At 45.6% G+C, this 12,317-nt stretch overlaps 1 protein-coding gene across 1 annotated transcript; it reads right to left on the bottom strand.

The window, feature by feature from the left end:
- Positions 1-463: 463 nt before the first annotated feature.
- Hoxb1 (homeobox B1) lies at positions 464-4,045 on the bottom strand. Its single transcript, XM_015495869.2, has 2 exons — positions 2,310-4,045; positions 464-1,864 (listed from the first exon to the last, which is right to left on the bottom strand). Exons 1-2 carry the CDS (start codon positions 2,887-2,889, stop codon positions 1,536-1,538), a joined length of 909 nt encoding a protein of 302 aa, XP_015351355.1. The 5' UTR covers positions 2,890-4,045; the 3' UTR covers positions 464-1,535.
- Between the last annotated feature and the right edge of the window lie 8,272 nt (positions 4,046-12,317).

Below are 12,317 nucleotides of genomic sequence, written 5' to 3'. Positions count from 1 at the left end.
GCTGAGCAAGAATAAGAGGGAAGGCATCACACCACCCCATCCCTATCCTGCTTCACTTCTTCAGCTAAGATCTCCTGGGGGTCCACTGTCTGCCAGGCCCAAGTCTGGACAGGAGGGAGTTCAGGAAAGGGAAAAGGTACTGTTTCCTCTGCTTTCCCCCACATTTCCCCCTCCTCTTACTCCATCTTTTTGTCCTCTGCAAACAGATCTGTTCTCTATTCCTCCCCTTCTCTCAAGAACATCTCAGTACTGTCTCACCTCTGGCTTCCTCCATTTTTCCTGGTTCTCCCAATCACCAGTGCACTAACCATTGCTCTAGGTGCCTGAGGCCCAATTCACCTTAAGCTCACCTCCAGTAAGTCCTTCTCTGTATCCAACTGAGATAAACCTCAACTCTTTCCAACCCAACCAGCTAACCCAACTCTTTCCTCACCTTTTAAGTGTAAGGGAAGCCAGAAGGAAGCAGAGAAAACACAGACTTTATTGAAATGAGGTAGTTGGAGGTACAGAGAGAACCTGGCTTGTTTGGGGCTCAGTTTTCCAGAAACTTAAATGGTGTCTCCACTGTCTCCAAGGTTCAGAGAAATGAATGTCTCCAAAGTTCAGAGAAATGTTTGAAGTTGCTGGGAGCTCTCACTATACCTGAGCCTCCCTGGGGTAAAGAGGTATGCCTCCAAGTGGGGGAAGGCCCCCAGGGGTAGGAATGGAGATGGGGTCGAGATTCCTGGGTTTTCCAGGAGACAATAAATAGGGGGAATGTAGTAGGGGCATGCCTGTGCCTTCCTAGTTGAGGCTTGCTGAGAGCAGGCCTTGCACAGTATTCCAGAAGTCTCTGGCATACCAAGTTTCAAAACACTTTGGTGATTTAGTAATGAGGTCATTAATAGGAGGAGGCAGGTCTCAGAAAACAACCTCTGGAGGCTGTGTTAGTGCAATACAAATGTGCCAGGAAAGGGTTAATAGGGTTAGATGGGGAGCTTTTTGGTCTTTCACAAGGGAGCTGATGCTATTGTAGTTTTGGGGTAACTGTATTAAGGACTGAGATTTAGGGTTGCTGATAATAATACATCTGCACTCAAATACCACCTACTTAAGAAAATCCAAGGCCTTCTCTCTATCCCAGGCCTAGAAAGAGGAGTCAGGATAAGAGTGCATGAGGAGCATCCTCAAAGCTTAAAGGCACTGAACTGAATAGCCAAAAGTTGGAAGGGAAAGGAGAACCCAGGAGGATGGGCTCTCATCCTCATTCTTGCCATTGTGTGGATCCCCAGGTCAAAGGCAGGGGAAAGCCCATCCAGTCCCTCCACCTTTGACAGGTTGGGTATTTCTCAGGCCCCCAATCCTGTAGGATCCCCAAGCCATCAATCTACTCTCTTCCCAGATCTGAGAAAAATCTTCCCCCAGTCCCCATCCCCATCTAAACTGGTGTCCCAGACTTGGCAAGGATCACCAGGGCAGTGAAGTTGGGGAAGGACAGAGGAGGACTGGACTAGGGCTCTACAGTGCTGGAAGCCCCGCGGGTTGAAAAGTTCAGTTCAGGAGGTGATGGAGCTGGGTGAGGCTTCCGGGGAGGTGCCTGTCGACTGGTCCGAGGCATCTCCCGCTGCCTCCTTGGGGCAACCTGGAGGAGCTGGCGGCACTCGGCTTCCCTCCCGTTCGCGCTTCTTCTGCTTCATGCGCCGGTTCTGGAACCAAATCTTGACTTGCGTTTCATTGAGCTCCAGGGTGGCAGCGATTTCCACCCTCCGGGCCCGGCTCAGGTACTTGTTGAAATGGAACTCCTTCTCCAGCTCAGTCAGCTGCCGCGTGGTGAAGTTGGTGCGGAGGCCGCCGGTGGCGCCCAGTCCCAGCTCCGACACCTTCGCTAGGGGCGGGGCGGGAAGAAAGGCCACGTCAGTTCTCTCACCTCTCTCCCTCCCCTCCGCTCCTCCCAAAGTAGCTGTGCACCCTCAGTCAGCATTCTGTCCCTAGTTCTCAAAGTCCCTACGGATCACCAGGCAGCCTGGTGGTGATCTTTAAATGCGGAGCAACCTTTCCCATACTTCCACCCCCAGCCCAACGCAGCGGATCCTGGGCCCCCATATTGGGCGAACAGATCAGCAAGTGGGATGTGTATGGAGACCTACTCTTGGGGGTGGCCCTGCACTTGCTAGATGGAAAGATCTCACCTGATCTGGCGGAGTACGCTTACCTGCCTCTACCAGAACGGCTGAGAGAAAAGAACCCATCCCAGGAACAAGACACCTCAGTGCAGGGACAACTAAGCTGCCTCGGCCCGGGAAAGGGGGGTGGCCACGTCTGAGCCCTACCTGTCTTGGGTGGGTTCCTCTTAACCTTCATCCAGTCGAAGGTCCGGGCCGTGGGGGTACTGGGTTCTGACGCGCAAGATGATGATTCCTTGTCCTCGGAGAGGAGATCAGCGTAGGCCGGTGCAAAGCTCGCGGTCTGCTCGTTCCCATAAGGGGGCTGTGGCGGAGGGTATGGCCCAGGGCCGGCTCCACCCGCTCCGTAGCCGTCGGGCAAGCCCCCTAGCTGGGCAGCGTAGTTGGATGGATGAAAATAGCCTCCATCTCCTTCCGATTGACCCAAAGGGTAATATTGAGAAGGCCCATAGCTGGGACTGCAGGAGGCCGGGGCATACCCTGAGGGCGCGGAGCTGGGAAAGGACACCCCCAGCGCTGAAGGCGGTTGCTGGGCGGGATAGCCCGAGTTCTGCTGCAGCACAGGGCTGGGCAGCCCCCCACCATAGCGGCCCTCGCCTGCGTAGCTGTCAATGGCAGGAGCCGAACTGGTGGGGAAGGAGGTTAGGGCGTTGTGGGCGCTGTAGGCGTTGGGTCCCCGGTTACAGAGTGGGTACTCTAGGAAGGAGTTCATCCTATTATAGTCCATGCGTGGAGGCCGCAGGAGGGTCGGCCCTTTTCGGGGAGACACCCTCTTGCCCTACAACCTTTCGGCAGTATGTCACAGCGATGAGGCTTGCATCCATGGCCTGGGCCAGATCGCCTGGGCCAGAGCTCCCCTAGGAAAGGGGTAGGGAGTGGGGGTAGGGGGGCACATGTGATCTCTCCCAGGCCAATGGGCAAAGAGGGCCAGAGTTTGGCAGCCCCAGCGCCCATCCATCAGCCCCCAAGCATTAGCATGACAAAGACACTTCAATCACCGGCAGCCCATCCATCTGAGAGCGACATGGAAGCGTCAAAAACATCTTTCTTCAAAGACTTTTGGAAAGAAGGGACCAGAGGGAGTGGGGGGGAAAGTTTGAAGAATATTCAAGACTTTTCTCCCCTCCCAACCCCCAAGGCCTTCAATAGGCTCTGGGTTATTAGATTTGGACAAATTCAACCCAGCTGCCCGTCGATCTTCCCACCCCTAAAAGAAGCCTCCCCCAAGGCTGTAGACCTGGAGGTGGAGAACCTAGCTTCTTTACTTTGCCCAGAATTCCCACTCTGGTTTTGTTTCTCCTAATTTGTCTTGGGGTGATGAGCTAGGACAGTGGGGTGAGGTATGTTATCTTGGGCCAAATGGATGACTGTGAAGAGGGGGTGGGGTGGGGCGGAAAAACACCTAAGGGTGTGAGGCAGGGTCTAGAATCCAGAGAAATAATTCATTAAGCGAGGGGTGGGAAAATGGCATTTCAAGGGAGCAAGCCAGGGATATAGAAATGTGGGGAGGAGGATGAAAAACGCCCCATGCCTCTCTCCATCTCTCTGCATAAATGCTCTCTCCTCATTCACGCATCCATTTCTCTCCCTCAGCCTCTCTTTATATTCTCTCTGTCTCAATCCATCTCTCTGTTCGTCCATCTCTCTCCATATTTATATTCGTTCCCTACCTATCCATCAACTCATCTTGCTAGATGTATTTATCCTCTCTCTAGCCATCCATAGCTGTAGCTGGCTCACTCACTCAGACTTAAATAACTCCCTATATCTCTCCAGAGAACCAGAATGAGCAGAGCTAGGTGATGTTTACAGGGGGGTGAAAAGGAGGGGGATTTTTATTTTCTTTCCAAAATGTTTAAAACTAGTGGAGACCCTGAACTCTGGTTCCCTCCTACCCCTTCTCTCCTTCACCACCCTCCATGTCCTTTAAAAAAAAAAAATCCCTAGCCACAAATCTATAAATTCAATACCAATTAAGTGTTGAAGATTACTCAAATTTCCATGAATGTTCTAGAATACATAAAGGAAGTTTCCTCAGAGAATGAGAAAATCAGTGCAGAGTTCCTGAGACTACTTTGACTTCTTTTTTTTTTTTTTTTTTTTTTTAATACCAGAGATTGAACCCAGGGGCACTCTATCCTTGAGCTAAATCTCCAGCCCTTTTAATTTTTATTTTGAAACAGGATCTCACTAAGTTGATTAGGGCCTTGCTAAATTGCTGAGGCTGGCCTCAAACTCATGATCCTCTTTCTTCAGTCTCCTGGGTTGTTGGGATTACAGGCATGCCACTGTGCCCAGGTGGGACTCTCAATTCTGAGGGTAAGGAGTGGAGCCTCACCTCTTTCTGCTCGGTATGTCTGCTGCATTAGGGTTGGCGAAAAACAACAGGAAGTGTCTTGCTTGCTCTCTAGGACCCTGGATGAAACTAGAAGAGCTCTTAAGTAGACATTAAGTAGACACACGTTGATTCTCCTCCTCCTCCTCCAGACTCTGAGGACAAGAGCTTAGAGCAATCCAACACCCACACTCATTTGTAACCTGTCAGGGTGTCTGCCTGACCAGAGTCCTGGGGCCAGAGCTAGGGCAAGTCCAGGAGGGCAAGAGTTCAGGGAGGGATCTCTGTAAACAAGTGAGCTCAGGAGAGGAAGGGGAAGCAGGTGGTACAGGCCCACAGAGGACCTTCAAAATGTCTCAGGTTTCCCCACCCCCTAAAGGGCAGGTATGCACTCATTCTTCCACAAAGGACTCCAAAATTGTCTCTCTCAATCTCTGTGTCTCCATCTTCTGGCTCCCATTCCTCCTTCTTGTCCTTACACTGTCCCTATAGTTGCCCCTCCTGCTTTCTACTCGGTATCTCCAGAATCACACTGTGAGCTCCCTTAGCCCCCAACTAGGAAGGAGCTCAAAGCACTTCACAGAATTCCAGTCCCCCTTCCCATTTCACAGGTGTTCTTCCTCAGACACAGACAAGTTGTGGGCAGGGGATCCCACTCATAACTTCTTTAAGAGAGATGCAGTGGGGGAAGGTGAGAGAATGTTCACGTGTCAAAGGGATGAGGGCAGACAAAAGAAAGAATTGAGATGGGGCTGGGGATGTGGCTCAAGCGGTAGCGCACTTGCCTGGCGTGCGTGCGGCCGCGTGCGTGCGGCCCGGGTTCGATCCTCAGCACCACGTACAAACAAAGATGTTGTGTCTGCCAAAAACTAAAAAATAAATATTAAAAAAAAAAAAGAAAGAAAGAATTGAGATGGGGAGAGTGGTGTACAGAAGAATTGAAGAGAAAAGGATTACTGAGATAGGAGCAAGCAGATTTCTTTCTATTCCACCTCTCTGGGAGATAGTTTGTAGTTAATCCTGAAGTTTTCTTATTTATTTATTTATTCACTTACTTAATTACTTTTGTAAATACTGGTGATAGAACCCAGAGGCATTTTTACGACCGAGCTATATCCTTTTTATTTCTTGTTTTCTAATTTTGAGACAGGGTCCCAGACTCACTAAATTGCTCAAGGCCTCACTAAATTGTTGAGGCTGCCCTCAAACTTGGAATCCTTCTGCCTCCGCCTCTGGAATCTCTGGAATTACAGGATTGTGATATACCACCCAGTCTTTCTCTCTCTCTCCTGAGACCTCAGGTGTAGGGAACTAAGGTTTGTCTTCTAACCCCAAATCTGAGCAAGGCCTATATCTGACCTGGTTGCCCTGTTTCTGAGAGATGAAACTTCCCTCTCCATCTTTCCTTCATCCCAGGGAGAACCTTCTCACCCCATCCCTTGCCCTCCTAATTAAGGGACCAATTTGAGTCTAAAGGAAAAAATAAATTCCAAATCTGTTTGATAAAACTATGCAAATCTGTCTGGGAGTTGAGGAAATGCACTCCTCCTATAGCAGCTGAAGTCACCAACAATCTGTCATTATTAACAGGAAGAAAAGAGGGGGGCTGGGGTATAGTTCTGTGGACAGTATCCACCTAGCATGCATGAGGCCCTGAATTTGATCCCTAGTACTAAAGAATGAAAAGAGAAAGGAAGAAACGGGGAAAGGAAGGAAGAAAGGAAAGGAGGGAGGAAGGGAGGGGAGAAAGAAAATAAAAGTACCTCAAATTATAGTGGCAGTGATTACTTTGGTCTCCGTTCTCCAAATTCCCTATGCCCTCCAATTTATCCCTGAGTCTCACCACCTTCCTTCTTATTGCAGGTATTAAAACTTTCCAAAATCTCTATTGACTTTCCCAGCACCATCTCAAGGGACTGAAAGGACTGAGGATATAGCTCAGGTGGTAGAGTACCTGCTTAGCATGAATGAGGTCCTGGGTTCAATCCCTACTGCCCCCCCCAAAAAAAAACAACTGTGAGAACCAAACAGATCAGGTCCCCAAGTCTCCTAAAGTTGATTTCCTTGTTTGTATGATAAGTTTACACATATACATAGAGAATATAGGCATATTTATTTATTTTTTAGATGTAGATGGACACAACACAATGCCTTTATTTTTATGTAGTGCTGAGGATCGAACCCAGGTCCTGCCTGTGCTAGGTGAGCGCTCTACGCTGAGTCACAATCCCAGCCCAACATAGGCATATTTAGAACTGAAATTATCTTGGAGAATTATTGGTCCTTATGCTAAAAATAGAGACAGAGGAAACCATTCCGATCAAAATAGGGATATGTTAGAAGTTTGCACCTAGACTTTGCCAGCTACTCTTCCAGGTGAATGAGGCAGGAGGACTGCAAGTTCAAGGCCAGCCTGGAGACCCAGTCTCAAAATAAAAAACAAAAAACAACTGGGGACCTGGGGATGTAGTTCAGTGGTAAAGCCCCCCTGGATTCAATCCTCAGTACAGAGGGAGTGGAGGAAGAAGTTTACACCTTTTTGCTCCTTTCTGTGGAGGCAGCTCTTAGGTTGGGAGGTTGGCAGGAACAATCTAACAGTTCTTTCATTAGGCCTCAAGATTCTCTATCTGCTCTCCCTAGTTTAAATTTGGGGAGGCCAAACCCAAGATCAAAAGTTGGAGTTTCAAAACTAGAAGGATATCCAGAGTTACAATTTTTCCCAAGAGATGGCTTATTGTTGCTGTTGGGGAGAAAATGGGATCTGAATTCACTATTGTTTCTTTTCATGTCAGACAATTGAACTGTCATGAATCTGGTTTAGGATCTCAGAATATGAATAGCGCATATTGTAATGACATGACTACTAGGTTTGTGGACAGAATACTTGGGTTCAAGTCCTTGTTTGGCCATTTCTTAACATTATGACCCTCGAAAAGTTCCTTCCTTCCCTTTCCTTCTCTTTTCTCTCTCTCCCTCTTCCTCCACCCCGACTCTGACTGAACCCAGGGAAGCTCACATAAACTAGGCAAATGTTCTTCCACTGATCTATGCCCTCAATGCTAAATAAGCTTACTTTTTTTAAAAAAAATATTTTTTAGTTATAGGTGGACACAATATCTTTATTATTTTTTAAAATTTTTATGTGGTGCTGAAGATCGAACTTCGTGCCTCACGCATGCTAGGCAAGCACTCTACCTCTGAGCCACAACCCCAGCCCTAAACAAATTTCTTGACTTCTCTGAGTCCTCTTAGAAGAAGAATGGATTTAATACTACTTACTTTCCTGCATTGTTAGTAGAATTAAAGCAAACAAGAAAATATAAACCATAGAAAACTCTATAGATGTATGATACTAACATTATATGCACATTCCAAAATAGTGTGAGTCAGTCTTCTGTTTTTTAATATAACTAGTGTATTAAAATATGGTAATATGCAATAGGAGAATAGTATATATTGCTATTCTTTTATGCAACATATCGCCATATACTATACAACATGTACTTTATCATATGCAAATTTCATTGAGGATGGAGTGGATTGGCTTATTTGGGCAAAGAATTTTCTTCTAAGCTGAAGAATTTTTTTGAAAACTTAAGCCTAATATTTATGCCTATAAAGACACCCAAATTATTAAAACTATACCAGAAAGGTTTACAGTTGAATATATTAGAAATAACTGCTGGGCTAATATATTAGAAATAACTTTCCTTATTTTCCTAATATTTGGGTAAAGTTGGCTAGGGAAGAAGTTGTCTCTTTTTCCTGAGGCTTAATGTCTGTTCCAGAGGGGGAAAGGGTTGAACCTGACTTCTAAGACCTGAAAAAACGATTGGAGGCATTATTAAATAATGATTGGAATTTTTTTTTTTTCAGTGCTAAGGATTGAACTCAGAACCTCCCTCACACATGCAAGGCAAGTGCTGTACCACTTTGAGCTACCTTCACTACCCTGATTGGGATCTAAAAGAAAAGATTAGAGTGACATGAAGATTTGAAATAATTTTCCACTTACCCAGGTTTATCCAAATGTGATAGTTTGGACCAAAATATCCACTTTGGAAACCTTATCAAACACTGGTCAAGCTGAATTTGGATCTGAATGATTGTCTATACTGTGACTTTTCTGTGGTAGTTGGGGGTTAGGGAAGGTGTTGTTGTATTAGTAGTTGTTGTTGTTTTGCCCAGGGCCTCTAACATGCTACAGATAGGCAGGAGCTCTATCACTGAGCTACACCCCCCAACCTCTATCAGAAGGTTTTAAGGGGACTCCTTTCACTGAGGAGAGTAGTTTGTTAGTTTTCCTTCAAGCATTAACTACCTTTCTTAGCACTGAGAGTGGAAAGAGTATATGGGCAGGAAAGCAGAGCTTGGCTGGAGAAGTCAATGTAGGATCTGGACTAAAGCAGCCACAGCAAACAAAGGAGACATAGAGACACCCTAGAAGCCACCTTCTGCCCTTAACTGAAAGCAAGGAATTATGCAGTGGGGCCAGTTCTTGTCAGTGACCTGAAGGAAAAGTGGTTAGGAGAAGTCAGTAGGGCTGAATTAGGAATTCAGGGAAAAACAGAATTTGTGACTATGCTCCTGATGCCTAGTAACCAGATAAAATCTACTATACCATGTCAAATAAGAAGTTTAGTGGCTCTTTTTATTCAAAATGGCCTCCTCTCTTTTAAAAAAGAATAAGTATAGCCTTACATTGAGGAAGGTGGCAGAGGATGAAAGCCAGAGAGAGACTTGGCTACAATACTTCTGTATACTCATATTTATTGAATTCCTGACACATCACACTGCACCCAATGACATGCATGTTGAAAAGATTTCTCTCTCTACTCTTTTAATGATTGGGGGCATGATTTGGGGTATAAAGATACAAATTAAAATCTGTTAAAATGGTCCCAATCAGGAAAGTAGTAGGTAGGTTATTATCAAACACCAAGAGTCACTTAAGAGCCTATAACTCCAAGCATTATAAATATTTAATGGACTGATTGTGAAAACTAACAAATATACTCTGGGCATATATCAATGCAGAATACATTAGAAATATTTAATTCTTCAATTTCCATCACAGAAGAGAAACTGAGATCCAGAGAGGGGAAGGGACTTGACCAGGCATAAATTAATTTTTTAAAAAATGACTCCAGGTTGTCACAATTGCAAGTCATTCTTTGAGCTAATGGTCCTTTCTTTTACCATAATATTAATGAACCATTCTTCTTATATGAATGATTCACCAACAGTAGGGCAGATTGACCAGCAGCTTTCTTGTCTCTACTGAAACCTTCCCAGTCCAACCACAGTCAATTCATAAACTGTCTATGCTACAGACCACTTATAATTTTGTCCTAACTCAGGAGATGTCCTGCCCCAATATGGATGGGAGAAGTGGGTATAGCTGCCTGGCACTGTCCTGTAGCCTGCTGCCATGGGCAGGTTTACTGCTCCATCTAGGAACCACTCCTCTTTCCCTTCCTTCTCCATAGCCAACTGTTAAAGTTGTAGCTAAAAAGGATGACCCCAGAGAGAAAACAGCAAAAAGTAAACCATCTGGAACACAAACATCCCAAGTCCCATCTCTTTATGAATCCCACATTGGCAAGCATTCCCTTGGATTTGACATTAGCTTGGGTGGAGAGATTGAAGATGGGAGTCATTTCCTTCTGGAAATACATTGCCTCTTTATTCTTTGATGGTATCACCAGAGATGGTGAGTTTGTGAAAGAAGAGAAGCAGAGGGGCTGGGATTGTAGCTCAGTGGTAGAGTACTTGCCTAGCATGTGTGAGGCCCTGGGTTCAATCCCTAGCACCACATAAAGCTAAATAAACAAAATAAAGCATTATGTTTATCTACAATTTTAAAATATTTTTAAAAAAGAAATAAAGAACAGAAATAGAAAACCTTATCTGTTTCCTGTAAAAAGAATCCCAACTCCTCTCTAATAATTAGCCAAGGGAAATGCTGAATCTCCCTATTTCTTCTCACCCCCAGGAAAGTGGGAATGCATAAATCTAAACCTATAGAGCCTTTGGCTGGACTCTCTTGGCTCTCCAGTCATTTGGCAGGAGGAATCAGGACTGATGCAGGCAGCAGCTGAGATTCCCTGCCCTTTGGGCTCCTGGTTTGGATTTAAAAGATTGGAAGGTAGTAGCCACATAAAATAGATTAAAAATTCTTAAGCATGGAAGAAGGCAAGAAGCAAAGTGATACTGTGGTCTAGCATTTCTTCTCAAACTTTAATATGCCTATAAATCACTTAGGGACCTGATAATTTAAAGATTCTGATTTAGTAGGTCTGCATTTCTAACTATCTCAGAGGTAATGCTTATGCTGCTGGCCTATGGAGCAGCCAGTCTCTAGAGCATGGGAGCCTCAGAGCCCCCTGAGTAGCACAGACCATGATCCCTGGATGGGGTTTCTTTCCAGCACAGCAGCTCCTGCATTTTTTGGCATTGATAAAGGGTGCTCTCCTTTTGACCAAAGAAAGCTGGAAGGAGGTTAATTAGTGAGATCTTTCTGGTATTCTTGATCTTTGTAACAACCTGCTATGGCTGCAAGAGCATTTTTAATTAGACCAAATTATCTAGTTTGGCTGTCCATAGAAATCAAAGCTCCAGCTGAAATGTCTCTTTCATTTTGCTGGTGTAGAGACAGCTTATGTGCTGTGATTTTTAAGATGTTAAACACTGCCTGTGGGCATATTTTATGGAGAAATAAACACACAGCCCAATGAGATGTATAGTGTGGTTTTAATATATTGTATATTCACTTATTTATGGGGAAAATAAACACACAAGCCAATAAGCTGTGTATTATTACTTTAATATATTGAATTTATTTCATACCTATATATTTTATGAGGGAAAATAAACTAATAAGATACACGATATTATTACAATAACACATCTAATTGTTCTATATTAATTTATTTATGAAAGAAATAACTGCAATTTAACATGACATAAGATTATTTAATGCACGAGATGAATTCTATATTAAGACAGTTTAAGGGATTAAATTTCAGCTGAATAAAATATGTGTACTTCCTGCACTGAGGGGCCAGTTAAAGAAATACTCGTTGGGCCTGCCTAGTCCTATATGTCACCACCTATGCTGGCTCTTGGCTTATTCTGTCAGTTGCTGCCTCTCGGTGCCTGATACTCTAAGTCCCCATCCTGCTGGTGCAGGGGAAAGTCTAAGAGGCCCAGGAAATAAACTGCTTTCAAAGAACTGCAGCATCTGCCAGGGAGGTAGCCCCGCGGTGTCTGTTTCTGAGCCGGAGAAATATTAAATAAACCGAAGGACGATGAATGGCTTTCCAGGGTCCTTTAAATCTCTATGTTCGCGAGAACAAACCAGGAAGCAGATGGGGGGGAGATCGATCCTTGCAGCGAGCTTACCAGCTATACCAGGAGCCAGGAAGGGCGCGGTGTGGGGGGTGGGGGTGGGGGTGTAGGAACTGGTGTTGAGAAGGCAAATGAAGTTGTTGGCCAAGACAGGTGGGTCTGCATTTGGAGAAAGCTCTGGCCGGGCTTCAAATCCCAGAGCGCATGATAAAAAGTCATACTTGGCGAGGCCAAGCCAGGCCCCAAGACCCCCACTTGCCATCCTCCTTCCCACACCCCACGCGGATTCTCCTTCCATCTCGGGTCCTCAGCATCCATTGGGATCATTAAAAAAAAAAAAAAAAAACAATCCGGCTCCAGCTCTCTTTTCATTCCCTCCGATCTGGAACATCCCGGCAGGGAGAAGGTGGGGGGGGCGGACCAGGGGACTGGACCCGTCCAGCAGCGCGTCCAGCAGCGGCTGTCATGGC

The sequence above is a fragment of the Marmota marmota genome, unplaced genomic scaffold (assembly GCF_001458135.2).
Source record: "Marmota marmota marmota unplaced genomic scaffold, marMar, whole genome shotgun sequence".
NCBI classification, from domain to species: domain Eukaryota; kingdom Metazoa; phylum Chordata; class Mammalia; order Rodentia; family Sciuridae; genus Marmota; species Marmota marmota.
Note: the sequence above shows the minus strand (reverse complement) of the source record. Positions and strands in the feature narration are given on the sequence as shown.

What these genes read in the sequence shown, in the direction of transcription:
- Hoxb1 (XM_015495869.2), bottom strand. Translation starts at nt 2,889, where the DNA reads ATGGACTATAATAGGATGAACTCCTTCCTAGAGTACCCACTCTGTAAC. An exon ending in GAGGAACCCACCCAAGACAG is followed by an intron (nt 1,865 to 2,309) that starts GTAGGGCTCAGA and finishes CCCCGCCCCTAG; the next exon opens with CGAAGGTGTCGGAGCTGGGA.